At 30.2% G+C, this 16,745-nt stretch overlaps 1 protein-coding gene across 1 annotated transcript in view; it reads left to right on the forward strand.

Annotated features, from left to right (window-relative positions):
- The window catches only part of LOC126770400 (uncharacterized), a 139,093-nt gene that overhangs the window by 14,424 nt on the left and 107,924 nt on the right, over window positions 1-16,745 (forward strand). Inside the window, exon 2 of the mRNA XM_050489797.1 lies at window positions 1,902-2,001. Within this exon, the coding sequence (XP_050345754.1) occupies window positions 1,903-2,001 (99 nt within the window). The 5' untranslated portion in view covers window position 1,902. The remainder of the gene's footprint in view (window positions 1-1,901; window positions 2,002-16,745) is intronic.

A 16,745-nucleotide genomic window follows, 5' to 3' on the forward strand; every position in this document is an offset into this window, starting at 1 on the left:
AGAAATTTGGCAACTCCTTTCTTTGTCGCACTTCCAAAAAATGGAATTCCTTACCAGCTCACGTATTCCCCTCCTATTACAACCCGGGTTCCTTCAAACGAGGCGTGATGAGGCATCTTGCGGGCCGGCAAGGCGAAGGCGGCTAGTGCAGAACGTTTTTCCCGTCTGTACTGGCCGTCGTCGCGTTTGGACTCTACTACCACTTACCATCAGGTGGAGTAGAGTCATTTGCCCTCCCGGCGAATATAAAAAAAAAAACCTAAATACCAAGAAAAACACTTGGATGTGATTCTGGACAACATATTTATTTTCAGAACATGTGTTACTTAAATGTTACGTAACATAAAATGGCTACTATACATACTAAGACATACAGTATACAACTACACATATACCAACACATGAATTAAATCCCATTTGGAGTACATGATACAAATATGGGATCAAGTCTCAAATACTAAAAGGCAACATTTACGAAGAAATCAAAATAAAATAAATAAAAACCAATTCTATTACAATTAACTAACACCGAATAAATAATTACACATAAAAACCAAATTATTTAATACAGTAATGTGTCTAACAATAATTTCTTGTTGCTTTTCGAATCGCTCGGCTTATGTTCATTTTCTGGCATTATTGTTGCTCATGTTAATTTTAAAAGCCGAGATGGCCCAGTGGTAACGCGTGAATCTTAACCGATGACCGTGGGTTCAAACCCGGGCAAGCACCATTAAATTTTTATGTACTTAATTTGTTATTATAATTCATCTCTAACTTGACGGTGAAGGAAAACATCGTGAGGAAATGGCATGGGTCAAATTTCACTGAAATTCTGCCACATCTATATTCCACCATTACTATTTGTATATTAACTGTTTTTTTATCTCACTTTCTTTGTCCTAGAAGATCTTCACTTCTTCGTCGGGCTTAGTCTCTACTGGTATCTTCTATTTAACTCATGGTCATTTACACATTTAGGTACCAAGATAGCTTAAACACACTTGTTATTTTTCGGATAACCTGATAAAGTCTGCTTTGAATCAAAAATACTCCACAGCTATAAGAAGAGTCTTTGGTCCATAGTAGAAGATCATTCGTAAAACGCAATAAATCTTTTACTTGTCTCTATATAGTACTACTTCTAGAAGTTTATAAAGCCTTCTTACTTCTTACATTACACTTATTTCTCTAAAATTAAATCTTCTGAAAATAAATTAAATTATCACGGGTATTAAAATATTTTTGGATAATCCTGATACTGTATTTAATTATATAAATTCCAAAAGCCACTTTCAATCTGAGCATTAAGAATATGTCTTATAAATAGGAGTAGTTAACATATATAGCATATTGCTTGCATTTGCGTAGGGTATATAAACAGGCCTAAGGTTTTATTTTAAAATTGAAAATTTTGAAAATTCATTATGGCTTAAAATGTTTAAAAATTGTTAGTGTTATAAAATATATACCCTTATAACAAAAACCACATTATATTCAACCATTCAAAAAACCAGATCAAATCTGTCTTATATTAGATAGTCAAATTCAAGAGAAAACTTGATCATAACTTATTAAGTATTATTGGCTTATAATTCCAAGATGAAAAAGTAACTAAGTCACTCAGGATTAAAATTTCAAAGAAGATAATGATTATAATTATCATACACTTTTAATTAAAATCTTTCTTTCATAAATTCATAGATAAATACCTGTATTATAAAGTTACATAATATTATTATTATTATTACTATGATTAAAAAACTTTATTGTACACTTACAAAAGGACAAATACAAGTAAAAATAAAAAGAAAAACAAAAGCTGAAATGTACTTCTTATACATAATATTTTGATGTATTTAAATATATTTTTCGTTTTTATCATTGTTTTCATGTTTCAGAATGTCACGAAAATCTCGTCAGGGTTATAGCATTCGCCACTTGCTGCAGCTGCCCAATCCGCGATCCTCCCCGGGGCCGCACCCTCCGCCCGGTATCAAGGTCGGTGATCAATTATTCTATTTATAGTTATGAACGCTATTTCATATTTATTTTGAAATTCGAACATTTATTTTATTATTCTATGATGATTTATAAATAAAATAAAGAATATGTTTTCATTAGTGTAGCGTTGACATTTGTAACAAAGCAACGTTTACATTCGTAAATAATTTATACTTTTGTTTCGAATATACAAAATAAAATTACACGCAGATGAAATGTTGAACCTCCTTGAAAATAATTATTATTCAAAAAATAACTATTAATTACAATTACTTATATTATAATTTTAATTGACTTCAAAAATGTGGACATTATTAATTCAGCCTTATTTTTAATTTAATAATTTGTAAAACATTTGCAACATATATACTCAAGCATTTACAAAATAACTTATAAAACAATAATAATATATTTATATTTCCATATTTATAAATTAAAAACAACAAAAAATCATAAGTAAATTTAATATAATGTTAAAATTAAATTATAAATTAATCTAATTTACATAAAAATCAGTAAAAAAACAATTAGCGATATTCATACACATAATTGAATTATTAAAATATTAATTAAAAATTAAAAATATAAAAAAATTATGCATTTTATAATTAACTGTTTAATATTTTTATGTTTTTTTTCTCCGATAGTTTCGTTGATCGTGAATTTTGTTAATTCAATCAGTTATAATTAAATATAATAATAATAATAAATATATAATATTTAAAAAAAAGTTATAATTATGATCTATATTCAATATAATTAAAAGAAACACTCTTTGTCTCGTGTACTTATATAATTCGATGTTGTCGCCGATTGAAAAATCAATTTACAGTCGGCGATGACATCGACTCTGTCCTGAATGAAAATTTTATATGGAACTTAAAATTTTCAAAAGTATACACCATTAAGGGTCGTAATCTAAGTTTATATTAACTGCTCATAATTAACCAAATTTGGAAGAATGTACACAGGTTTCATAAAAAATCAATAACAATTATTTAATAGTAATAAGTATTAAGTAAGTATAAAAAAAATAAGTATTTAATAGATGTATAAATAGACATATAAGACCTTAATAAAATTTGCTTTCCTTTATAAGTGAAATTAAGACTTGAGAATGGCATTTAAATATTTACGATTGGTACATCATAAGTTCTGATTCTATTGAAGCCGGTATTCATATGAAAATTGATTCTTAAAGTCAGTTTTCATTTCTATTATAAAACTATTTTAGTTATTCCTGTTTCGCTTTGGTTATTTATCGTGGAATCAGTCGACGACGTGATTTCGACGCGTCCGCACACTCACAACGAAACCTGTAGTCTTTTCGAAACATATCGAGCAATCCTCGATAGATAAAGTAAGTGAAAATGGAATAACTTATAATTATATGTAAAATTGCTTTAAAATATTTTTTAAAAGGTAATTAATCAATTTACGAGACATCAAATTATCATAAATAACAATAAATGTAGAAATGTTGACAACTTAAGCACCAGTGCCATAATTTCGTGTTATTAGTTTGTATAAAACTGTTATTACTCTGAAAATTAATCTGTGTTTATTTACATGTAATTTGTGTTATTATGATATTAACTAAGTGAAAATATAAATTTATTAATATAATATTCATGAGTATAGTAAAGCATATAATATAAGCATACAAAATGCTAATAGGTATACACTAAGTGAGTTAAGTTTCTATTAGTTACACATTACAGTAACTACAGGTCCATCCATACAGGCGTCGCAACACACACTGATATTTGTGTAAGGCTGTTGAAAATGCATTAAAGTATGCAGTGCGCATGTTTCTAACTTTTTCAATATCGACGATATCGTATCGTTAACGTCTCGTTTAAAATTTTTAATTCCGAATATCGTGAGTTCTAACTGGGCCTCCGGGAACTAATCTTTAACATTTTTTATTTACTTTACATTATATATTATATAAATTATAAAACGATACATTGGTATTAATTTTTAATCAAATTATATCCTACACTAGAATACATTTTGTTTTTAAATAGAGACGAATTAGTTATCTACTAAGCTGACATTAAACTTCATTCGTTTACTTCGAAACCAACCCTTGTTTGTCTAAATTACTCGTTTTCCTCACAGAGGGCAGGTTTGCGGGTGAGTTTGTAGCTCTTTGCAGTTCATACCGTAATCGACAGATGGCGACTGTGCTGTATATGTTATTATTTTTTTAAATTTAAATTCTTTCCTCTTACTTATTAACGTAATTGGTTGTATTATTAAATAATGCCTTGTCTTCTTGTTTCGTATTTGAAATTACCGAAAACAGATATTAAGAGATACCTTTCCGTTTAACCCGCTTCATAACGCTATTTATTTATAACTTTACATTTTGCAAACGATTTAAATTAGAGTTAAAAATCACTTAGTATTTGGTATTTAAAGAATTTATTTCTCATAAGGAATTATTATATACAGAAATTCACTTACATGAGAAAGTTACAAACTGATATATAAAAAAAAAACAAAAAAAAAAATCTAAGTGTACAGTGTTACAAAAATTCATAAGAAAGAAGGTAGATGCAGAAATTTTTTCTTCTCGATCAACGATCGACGAGCTTGTTAAACATATCGCCCGCCGTGTCACCTCAGGAATACAAAAGTATCGATGCGGCATATTTAATGAAATCTGTTCATCATTTTATTTTATTATTATTATTTTTTTTTTAATATATATTTTCCTGTTTTTCCATTTTCTTTTTTTTTTCATGTTTTAGACAGATTTTTTTTTTGTTTTTAGAATTATTGTTTTATCATTTATATATATTTATTGTACTATGTTGTTTGTTATTTTAATAACCACAATATCATCTGGTGTGACCAACGACAAAACTGGCAATTGAACTGAATATTAGGAATATTGAGAAATAGGTAGGAAGGAAACTATAAATTCCTTGTTATGTGTCAGATAAGTTGATAAAGTAATGTCAGGTAATTGACTTAACATATTGGGTCAGGTAATAAATCTAGGTTTATGGAAGGCTAGTTGGTTTTGTCGAGTAATTAGTACTTGTTGGAAAACAACAAACAACAGCTCTTCAAACCCAAACACAACAATATTAAGTATTACTGTTTAGCGGTAGAATATCTGATGAAACCTCTCTGATACCCAGACAGGCTTGCACAAAACCCAATCATCAAGTACACTAAACTAGTTTAGTCACAGCATAAAATACGTATTTCCCAATCAAATTTTCCCCGACAAAAGTCAAAGACACAACTACTACAGAACTATTGCACCAAATCAATTGAAAATTCCTACCTGGAAAACAAATCGATTTAGTAAACGTTAGTTAGCCATAGCAATGCTCCCCTCATCACATTCTTAAGAAAACTATTCGAATTGGCCTTTCAATATTTATTTACAAAGCGAAATCAACTATTTATTTGGCGAAAGATGTCTTTGATCCTACAATGACTGAGCAAACATACTATTGACCTTCCATTAAACGCTCGTCCGTCATGTTAGTATAGCTATTTCTTTTTTTTTTTATTTGTCTGGTGTTTCTAATCGAGAGTAAAAATAATTATTCCAGGCGCTTGTTTCGTTTTCAAATCGACTTAATTTAATAATTATAATTACATTGTAATTAAATGAAAAATATTTAATGTTTTACAGAAACAAAAATTGCTTCAGTGATTTTTGCGGAAAACGAAATACATATGGATGCATGATGCCAATACCTCAAAATTTTATTCAACAATATAAACAATTGTATTTTAAATATATTTTTTTTTGTCTGAAATAATATTATTATTAATTAAATGGAACACGAAAATTTGAAAACTTTTTTTAAGCCATACTTATTTTTAAAAGGAATGTCCATACAAACGTTTTCCTTCGAAAAAGGGTTTCTTTTCACGGACTGCTGGCTGTTAGCGAGACCCCTTGTCCGGCCCGTTTTGTCTACATTACGGGCGCTGTAAGAATTAATGTCCTTACAAGGGTAAATCTTTGCTTTATCCGAAATTGATGTCCTTTTTTTGTGACGTTTGCGTATGTTATTGGATCTTAACGATTATTTTATCAGTGTTATAATATCGAGTGCGTTTAAAAAAATAATCTAATTTATCTTTCATTTTCATATGACTTTCTTTTATATTGAAAAATTCTAATTGTAATATTTAATTTGATTTAGGATACTGTTTATTTTCTATAATAATATCCTTTGTCATTTTTCACACACGGCCATCTGATCCCAAATTAAGCTTGTACAAAGCTTGTGATATGGGAACCAGACAACTGATATACTACATATACTACTTTTCTTTTGTAAATACTTAATAATATAGAAAATTACACCCAGACTCAGGACAAACAGACATGTTCATGCACACAAATGTCTGTCCTGGGTGGGAATCGAACCCACAACCTTCGGCGTGAAAAGTATCTACCAACTACACCAACCGGCTCGTCAAATTTTGAAAGCAATATTTAAAAAATAAAGTAAAACTTATCTATGCTAATATTATAAATACGAAAGAAACTCAGCCTATCTGTTACGCTTTAATAGCCAAATCAATGAACCGATTTTGATGAAATTTGCTACGCAGAAAGCTTGCTCCCCATGGACTGACATAGACTACTTTTACCTAACACCAATATACCCCCCCTCCCTCCACAAGTGAGCGGAATCTAATAAAGATTAAGGCTTTTTATTGTTTTAATATAATTCATTGGTTAAGAATAATTTAACTACTTAATTTGTATTTTTTTTATTCTCATATATAGGAAATATATAAAAAAATAAAGCTCATAATTATATATTTACTAACAGTATGTAATAAATCAAGAACGTATTGATATTAGATGAGGTTAAATCATGGCTCTAGTCCTGGGTATTTTTAGACGATAAATTTGTCGTTAATCTGGCGAGTGTTAAGTGATTAAGCACTCAGCGGGCGGTCGGCCGGTCTTTTATACGGCGATTTGTTAAACAGTTACAATAGGAAATAATAAAAGTGAAGGGACACATATCGATACATCTCTTAGCACCTCACAATCCTAATTCTCATAATTATAATTATATAAATAAAATATTCTAGGGGTTTAACAACATGATTATGTTTAAACATTACTTACCGAAATATATAAAAACTTTTATTAATAATTGAAAATATTAATAATGTTTTTGATTTATTATATTCAAGTTGGGTGGAGGTGTTAGGTACCGTATTTCGTTTTCAGTATCCCTGACAACGTGCATGAAAAATTTCATAATTTCACGATGATCGGTTGTTAACACGTGAAAAAAAAATAATTATAACATTTATAATATTACTAAGGATTATTATCGACAATGCTGGCCAAACACTAGAACAAATGTTTAGTGTCGGTAATATTTCTTCAGCGTCGGCTACCTCGCGCCTTTCCGACTGTAATTTACCGACGGCCATCTAATGTACGGTCTGCGATTGAAATATAAAGACTAATTGTTATTTATGGAAACATTTGAAGGTGGAAATACCGATTTGTTGAATTGAAAGAATTTTTCGTGTATTTTAACGCGAATAGTATGTTTCGAATTGAAATTTAACAATTAAATGTATTTCTTTGATAACTTGAGTTTGTTGATTGATAGAATTAGTTAAAAATTATATTATTTCAAAATTAAACAATGACATAATATATTAATAAAAAATCTGAAAAATAAAAATATATCGATTTCATTACCTTTAACATACTATATTTTTCGGTCTAATTATTCAAATTGAGCTTATGCGTAAATAATTATAGTATTGTTCGATATTTATTGACTAATATAAATTAAACGGTGGAAATTTAGGTAATCATTTGAATAATGAAAACAAAGTGGATATTGAAATAATTTGAATAAATAACATTTAATTTGAAAAATTACTACTTTAATTACTTAATTATAATTATTACGTCTTAATTATCAGTTGACAATACTAAGCATTGATTTTCTTAACTTATTTATGTTTATACGTTTTTTGAGTTATTACGCTATATACCTATATATAGGTTCAATATATCAACTTAAACACACCACTTGTATGCTCGTCGTGCTATAAAAGAGACATAAAGCATTAAAGGAAACAATCGATTAAGCGATCCCATAAACTGACGATGCTCGCAATAAGTTAGGTTCGCGCATTTTAGGACAATATTGCTCCCATGTGCCCACTTCGCGATAAAATCCAGTAATGTGTGCTGATCACGATATGCTATCGGTGATTGCCAATTCTTGCAACATATGTTCAAGACATTTCCATGAAAATAATGGTATTATAGTTCATCGTACAAACACTGTACACTTTTCACTTGTCAATTTATGATGTTTATTTTTTAATAATAATAACATAGAATACATAAGAATTTTATAGAATAATTAAGAATATAAAAACTTTAAATTATAAAATCATCACCACGTCATGACCACAAGAAACGGTGATAAGAATACTATGTATTGCTCTGTGGTTGTAGAATTTTTGATGATAAGTAACTAGCTAGAATGGTTTAAACTATATTAGAAGTCGAAATATTACTCTATATTTCTTTAATAAATAACAATAGAGAAAATAATAGTTTTATAGCCAGGTATTATGTTAGATTTCTTCATTTAAAAAAATTAAAATCTATGCTTTCTAAAATGTCATTATTTTCTATGAAACATTGCAGTTCTATATAAACGACGGATATTTTGTCATTTCAATTTAAACTTTGTATTTAATTATCTATAAGTTACGCGAATGCTTTTCCACTATCAATTGATCTATAATATTAAGTCGCTCAATCTGTCCGCCTATTTTATAAAAAAATATACATTCTGATAAAAATATTATACTCAAGTGTCAATTTTGTACATTTTAAGATAATTTTAGCACCATTCTTTACAGTAATGTATAATTTAACAATATATTATAAACTTCATGGTGACATTTTGTCTTGAGGCAGCCTGCAAGACGTGACCCTCCACCGCAGAATGCCAACCTCCTAACGAGTTTTTGAAAGCGCTCCCTACAACGAAACCATCTTAAAGGGATTTACACTTTGTAAGTAAATTGTTGTCTTGTAAAAGATATGACCGAGTGTTATGTGCTAAGCATTTTTATTTTATTTTATTTGATCGATTATTTTTAATTTTTGATACGTACATTTACGATGACCAAATGAAATATATACTTACATAAGAAAATAAAACAACCCCATATATAGAGTTGTTTTATTTTCTTGAAAATGGCTTTGCAAGTGAAGAATTGTTATAAAAAATAACCTAGGTAAATATCCAAATTAACCTAGGATTCGAGGTAGATAAATCAATAAGACACAATAACGTATCAAACCCAAAATTAATTTATATGACTAGAAAGTCACACCGTGGCCTTAGTCTTAAAAATTTTGAAATATAATTAATAAATTTAAAATATATGAAAAAAAAACGAGATGGCCATGTAATGCGTAAGATACACATCAAAAACAAAATAAAAAATTAAATTAAATTATTTCTTTACATTCCTCTGCAATACACCAAATTTCCAGCCATTAGAAAAAAAATAAAGTATCCTCTTTATATTCAAGACGAAAACGTTTTAAAATATTAATTAAATCTAATTAATCTATAGCTAAAACGAACATAAACTTTAAAAATATAATAACGTAAGCTATCTATTAAACTTACTTAATTTAGGCTGTGCAGTGATAAACAGGCAGGGCAATGCTTTTGATTTACGCGATTACATAGTATATTCATTCATTACAATTAATGATATATTACGAAGCGTCAATAGCGTAACGATGTACGGGCCGCTTAGTGACGTAAAAATCGCCGATTCGACCGTGACCATTGAGCCATTGTCGTCCCAACTCTTAAACACTTTACGTTTAATTGGACGGGTAAATAGAAATTTTAGTAAATTCCTTAAAAAAAAAAAAAAAAAAAGTAATAAAAATATTTATCTTTAAAATAAAAGGAACTTTAAAATTTAATCCGATTTAAAAATTGAATAATATTTATAAAAATATATAAATAAATAATTTATAACGTAAGCTATTGTAATGAAAGTAAACAAGATAGCGCAACATCTCCATTATTACTCAAGTCAACCGTCTTCATCCAGATCCACAAAATCCGCTGATGATCCGTCCATTAAGTATTCATCTCGCGACATTAGAGGCGGCCGTTATTAAAACCACCTGTAAATCCCACACTCCTGTATATTGCGAGTTGTCGACTCTCCACACGTACGGGGGGTTCAGTCCCTTCCGCCCTTGTGACTTTTGTCTCGAATCTCGGCGCACGTCTTGGACATCGGGGACACGTCTTACGGAATTAATAATAAGCCAAGAAGCCGGCTGTGGTTTGGGCCGCAATGTGCCGACATTTCCAACCCTCATTACTGGTCCTCTGCACTCACCGCGCGCTCCAAACTTTCAACGTTCGCGATCGCGTTCAACTGTTGTTTATTGGTGTTTTCGACATCTTGCAGCGCGTTTTAATAGTCGAATTAGAAATGTTCAAAGCGCTGTTGATTTTAGATAAACCGACAAATGATTATTATACTTTAACAAGCATGTTACAAACTTAGAGAATACGTTTATCTGAATTTACAATTATTATAAAATTGTTACTATTAAATACGTTTACTTCTGCTATTTTATATATTGATAATGAATACGTCCTTCTTCGTTTACTTTGTCTATTCTCATTGGAGAAAAGCCAACTACCTATGAAATGTAGAATTCAAATGTTTGCGCAAATGCAGGTGTACTCATAATCCCCTCACTCTTATAATCCGGTGGGATGGCAATCTGGCACGACCGGAAAGAGTTCAGGTCTAGGACCAACAGCTTAACGTGCTTTCGGATGTATGGGAGTTTAAAAGTATTATCACACTCACATCCTTTTAACTACGGTTTTCTACTAAGAATTAATGACAGAAAAAACAGGGTTACCATTATCATGAATGGTGTCCATTCAGCTGTTTATATAAACATACTGCATTATTTTTTAATTAATGATACCTAAATTAAAAACTTTATTATAAGTTATAAATTTAGGTATCATTAATTAAACTTAAAATTAAATTGTGTACGCACTTCTACTACTAACTTAAAATGTAGGTTATTCAATTGTGCAATGACATTTTTTACTACTTTTGTTTGTTTTATGTATTATAATTCTGCTTTAAAATATTAAGAATACAGTAGAACAAAACCAAAGCAAAATGACATGTCATGCTTTATTATAGTAAGACGTAAACATCTGTTTCCATAAATCACATTACAAATAGAATATCATCAGTTGTTCGATCGATAACAATCAAATATACAAGTTGAAGACAGAACTATCTATTTGAATAAAGGTCAAACAACATTGTTAACAAGAAACAGAACTGTTCTCTCAGGGTTGACAGTGTTGTATACTTCGGGCTACTTAAAACAGACGATATTGAGGTAACTGTCATCATTTCCTTTCTATATTTAAATAACATTGTCTTATCTGTGGACAGTCCCATATGCATGTGTGAGTGTGACGAAAAATTGTGGAAAGTAGATGTGCAGCCAGCCCATATAAACTCATCCTATTTACAAAAGTTTAATTGTTCGCAATCACATATTTACTATTTTAATGGTGAATTATTAAATTAAGGATTCAACGAAATTTAATTTACATTCAAATTTAAATGAAATATTTCTGACAAAAAAGTAGAATACGTTCTTTATTTAAATATAAAATATATGTATTTATCAAACGATCTAAATAATCAAACAACTATTTATATTATAATCCAAAACATAAAAGTCATAAGTCATTTATTAAGACAGGCTTGCCGGTAAAGGAGCGGATATTCATAATAATTTCAAGACGAGTGGGGGAAACATTTTCCTAAAATCAAAAGTTCAAATTTCAATTACTTATTCGTTCGATGCGTGTGCTGCATGCGAGGGTCTGTAGGAAATGAAATAATACTTAAATGTGATTTATGGCTGAAAATATTGTGTTATTATGAATAAGTCATTGTTTTCTTAACTAGATCGCATTTGTGAGGAAATTTGTAACGTTTAAATTAAAATGTTAGATGAATGGGTGTTCAACCTTCAGATTACGTAAGTATATAGAGTGAGAGCTTAGTGGCTAGAACGCATAGTTTATAACGGAAGATTTTGGAGTTTAAATCCATGAAAGTTCCACTAAGTTTGCTTGTAATTCATTTGTGCAATTATTAAGCTCAAATTAGGGTACTTTCTTGTTTCCGGTGAATTTTAAAACTTGTATATCCACTAATTCGCGATGGAGTAGTATGGTGGAATGAACTCTATAGCCTATAAATAAGAGGGATGATGACCTTTAGCCTAATAGCAAGTTATTTAAGAGTTGTTATTTAAATAGCTTATCATTTTTTATTGTCTTATTATGTATTATAGAATTCTTCTTCATCCTTATATAAAAAAACTAACTTTTAATTCAAATTATTTTAAATATGCATGAATAATAATATGCATTAATATGCTATAGCTTAGCGCTACGTGTGAGGTCATACTTGTATTAAATAACATAAAAAAGGGATAACATTGTTTACCAGTTGTAATCTATATTACTTTAGAATCCTACGAGCCCCAGGTCGCATAACAAATTTTATTTCCTTCCAAAAGGAACGTCCACACAAAAACAGAACACGAAAGTTGGGCGTTCCAACGGCGTCCTCCCGTGAATTTATATCGCTTGAAAACAAGAAAACAAAAGTGGAGCCGCGCCAAAGGTACATTATCTTAACAAAGTACAGCAATTAGGTACACGTTCCACATCTGACTACAATAATTTAAATATGATAAAACAAAGTCAAACGCTGAGGCGAAGAATAAGGCGGGTTCGCTTAACTTATTTATAAATTCTTCCTGTATTCGTAAGACGCTCCAAGACCGGAGGGCCGATCAACCCTTCCCCGTATAATGCAATAAAAGGGGTACTCATATAAGTACTTGCCGCTTTACGTGTACTGTGATAAGGGCTAATCCTTTACTCCTCGCGTGGGAAACATACTTTTACTTACTAAATTGGACTTTCGAAAATTGGTTATGCTAAAAATGTACAATTTCGTTTATATAATATATAGACATTTTCAGAGCAGCGTATAGTGTTTTGGGCAGATGTCGTTAATAATCTAGTTTTGTCTTTGAAAAAATATTTAAGAAATTTACGATTGAATTATTTAAATTTCGAACATGAGATAGACAAGGAGAACAATTCCATTTAACGTCTTAACAAAAAACATAAGCCGATTCGATATTCCACAATCCTAATACCGCGTATCTGAGGGCCGTCTCAAAGCTATAAAATTATAGATCAAAACTCTATCGACCCGTTGGCCTTTATTCAAAACCACCGGAGCGCACTATCAAAGAAACTCTTCTTAGGAGTTAGCGTCTTAGGGTCGACAAGTTTAGCAAGGGTTGCGAGATGCGGGTGGGGTGGGTACGTTTTTGAATGTAAATAGTGGCGCGTGGGTCTCATATGAATTAAATTTAAGTAATTAATGGAAGAGCCGCGGTGCGGGTCCGTGCTATTTAGATTGTATCGGCTATTTGTTTTAATTGCTGCAATGCGATTAACTGTAATTACGGAGCACGATCTTACCTGGTTAAGGTAAATTTATACTTTCATTATAAAACATAGTTAAACTACATGATTTTATTTGAATATGATGTATATAATCTAATGGCTCGAAAAATAAACCTAGATTTCGAATTTAGTTTCTTTATTTTTTTTTAGTTACACAAAACTACGAGTACAAATTAAACAAAGCAAAGGCGATTTTATATTAATGTCCATTTTTATTGAAATAAAAATTTAAGTAATTAACACATTTTCTTTATTAATATTTCTTTATGACTCATATGTACAGTAACAGCCTGTGAATATCCCACTGCTGGGCTAAGGCCTCCTCTCCCTTTTTTAAGGAGAATGTTTGGAGCTTATTCCACCACGAAACCATCCAGGATCCTATTGAAGTATACACACAAAATTTCATCCAAATAGGTCTAGCCGTTTAGGAACAGGTGACAAGCACATATACAGAAGAAATATATATATCAAAATATTAGATTACATTTTTAATTTACATTTATTATCCACATTTTTGAAACTTTAATAATGTTAATTTTCTGTTTTACTCTTGTTTTCCGTAAGTCGAGAGTAGTATGTTCATCAGAGCTTAAGGGACCTGGTGGGTCATTTATTAATTATACCGAGCTGTGTGTGGCGAGGGGGAAGTCAACAGCTGAAGAAAGGGTGGCGATATTTTAAGATGTCGCCGTCATCTGGGAAGGAATGCGTGGTTTGGGTCCGGCCTTAATTATTTATCACTAGCTGCTTCACACGACGTCGCTTGTTTATGCATCTGTGTTGTAACAATGGACATGCTTATATTGCGGGCATGTTTAAATTTGACATTATAAGCCTTAACGTTTACGGCATTACATAATATAATCATTGTTTGGCAGTCATTCAGCTTAACACTGATTCTCTCTTTCTGTCATTTCTGGTAATACATTCTATAGTTCATTCTGATAATACATTCAGTTCTTCATTTTTTTTTTATTATCATCCAAAAAATTACAGTCGGTTTGTAACAAAATTAAATTATTATATTGTATATAGAGACGTATGTATTTATTGATAAAATACGCTACGTCCCTCTTTAGTACATAAATTGTGCAACAAATAATTTTAATAAATAGTAAAAATATAATTTGGTTAAAGTAAAAAATAGCTAATGAGGATTTAGCCGCGAGATCTTTTCCTGCATTTTGTCTTATAACAAGAAGTAATGAGACTAAAGAATCTTTACACCTACCTTCAAACATTAATACAATAAAAAATATGAAGCGCTGCCAACAATGATACCGACGCAATCACCTTTCAAACCGGCATAGCATCAGATTGTCAAGTTTTCATAAGTTTTTTTAAAGATATATATATATATATAATATCAATGTCCGTTTTTAAAGGAAATAATATTCCTATTAACTGCTTCAATTAAGCGTAAAGCTTGTATTATGTGTGGGGACCACCATAGCGCAAAGGGCCAGGATCGAACCTGCAACTTTTAGATCGACAGGCGGCCCGTAAATAATTCCGCTACTTACGCTTAAAAGTAACATAATATTGTTTATCCATGTGGGTTTATTTTACAGTACGGAATTATTTCAAAAAATCACTACACAGACTTGAATACTAATTCATTCATTAATTCTCTCGACTACAACACATGAAATTTTAAATTCTGTAAAAGAAGAAGAGACAACGTAATTCTTTATATTATACTAAGATCAATTATGGTACCAACGATAAATATTATTTAATTTATTCTCATTTAAATACTTAATTGTTCTAAGCGACAAATTGTTGGCAATATTTAAATATTTTAGCCGCTATTTACAAGTAGTTAACTCGATCCTGGGAAGTCAAATTACTAACGGCGCGGCAGGAATGCGAGTCTCTTGTAATATGATCAACTATACAAGACTAATTGACTTAAGACGTTCATTTTATCTATTCTATGAAACGATTACTATTTAATAGAACGTTTAGAATTTTGTAACAGAGTATTTCAGTTTTTAAATAAATGAATGTTAAAATTTTAAAACAACATTCGCTAAAAATATATATAATAAAAATATATTATGGTAGAAGTTATGTTGAATATTTAGAAGGTATATAATAGTTAAGAGAAACTGTTCTGACGCAACAAGTTTCGCTTTTCAATCTATTGTATTAAGTTCAACTTACTTATTATTTTTACTGCTAATTTATACCACAAATAGCCAAAAAATCTGTCTGTATATACACGCGTGCATCAATAACTTTAAAATAAAATGGCTTAATTTTACAGAGCGCTATCAAAACTGTATGCGAACGAAAACAAAAAATGTTTTGTAAAAACATCAACTACATAGTGCATAAAATACTCAAAAAGTTTTTTTCTCCGTCGGGTGAGGACAAAAAATAATAATCATAAAATAAGAACTGTAAAACAAAGTACCGTTTTTCCTCTTCGTTTAGTAGTAAGCATTATAACAATTATTTAGATAACCCTATTAAATTGCAAAGTACAAAATACCAATCATTAATCTCAGAACAAGGATTCACTCAATTTCAACGTAATAATCAAATAGATGTCATTACGTCAACAACAAAGGTGATTCAATGCGTTTTGACAAGTCAGATGCTAATCAGTCAACCCTTTAGGTCGACAAATCGGAAATTAGGGAGGCATGAGCGCTCGCGGATAACCCTGCCTTTACGAACTAAGGGTATCTTCGACCCGAGAGACTTGGCCCAACCTTGTCCTGTTCTTTGAATATTTAACGCTGAGCAAGTGGCGTTTCACATGAACAAATGTAAAATAGTACCGGAAACCCGTTTTTGAACAAGTATTTATTAGTTTTCGTTTAATTCAAAGTACAATATTAATAATCGTTATTATGAAACTATGTTTGTACAAAAACATATTTTATGACTGTAAAATAAATATATGGCTGCGACATATGTACTTTTTACTTTCTATTTCATGTCCTTACAAAGAACTGTCTTTTGTATATACAGTCTTTTTTATTATAATACACAGATTATATATTATTATAACGAAAACGAGTTTCAATATGTTATGTCAGTTGCGTCCGTAATTATATTCGCTTACTCAACCTTGAAACCGAAACAGCGATACAAAGCACG

Source organism: Nymphalis io, chromosome 8 (assembly GCF_905147045.1).
Source record: "Nymphalis io chromosome 8, ilAglIoxx1.1, whole genome shotgun sequence".
Lineage (NCBI taxonomy): Eukaryota > Metazoa > Arthropoda > Insecta > Lepidoptera > Nymphalidae > Nymphalis > Nymphalis io.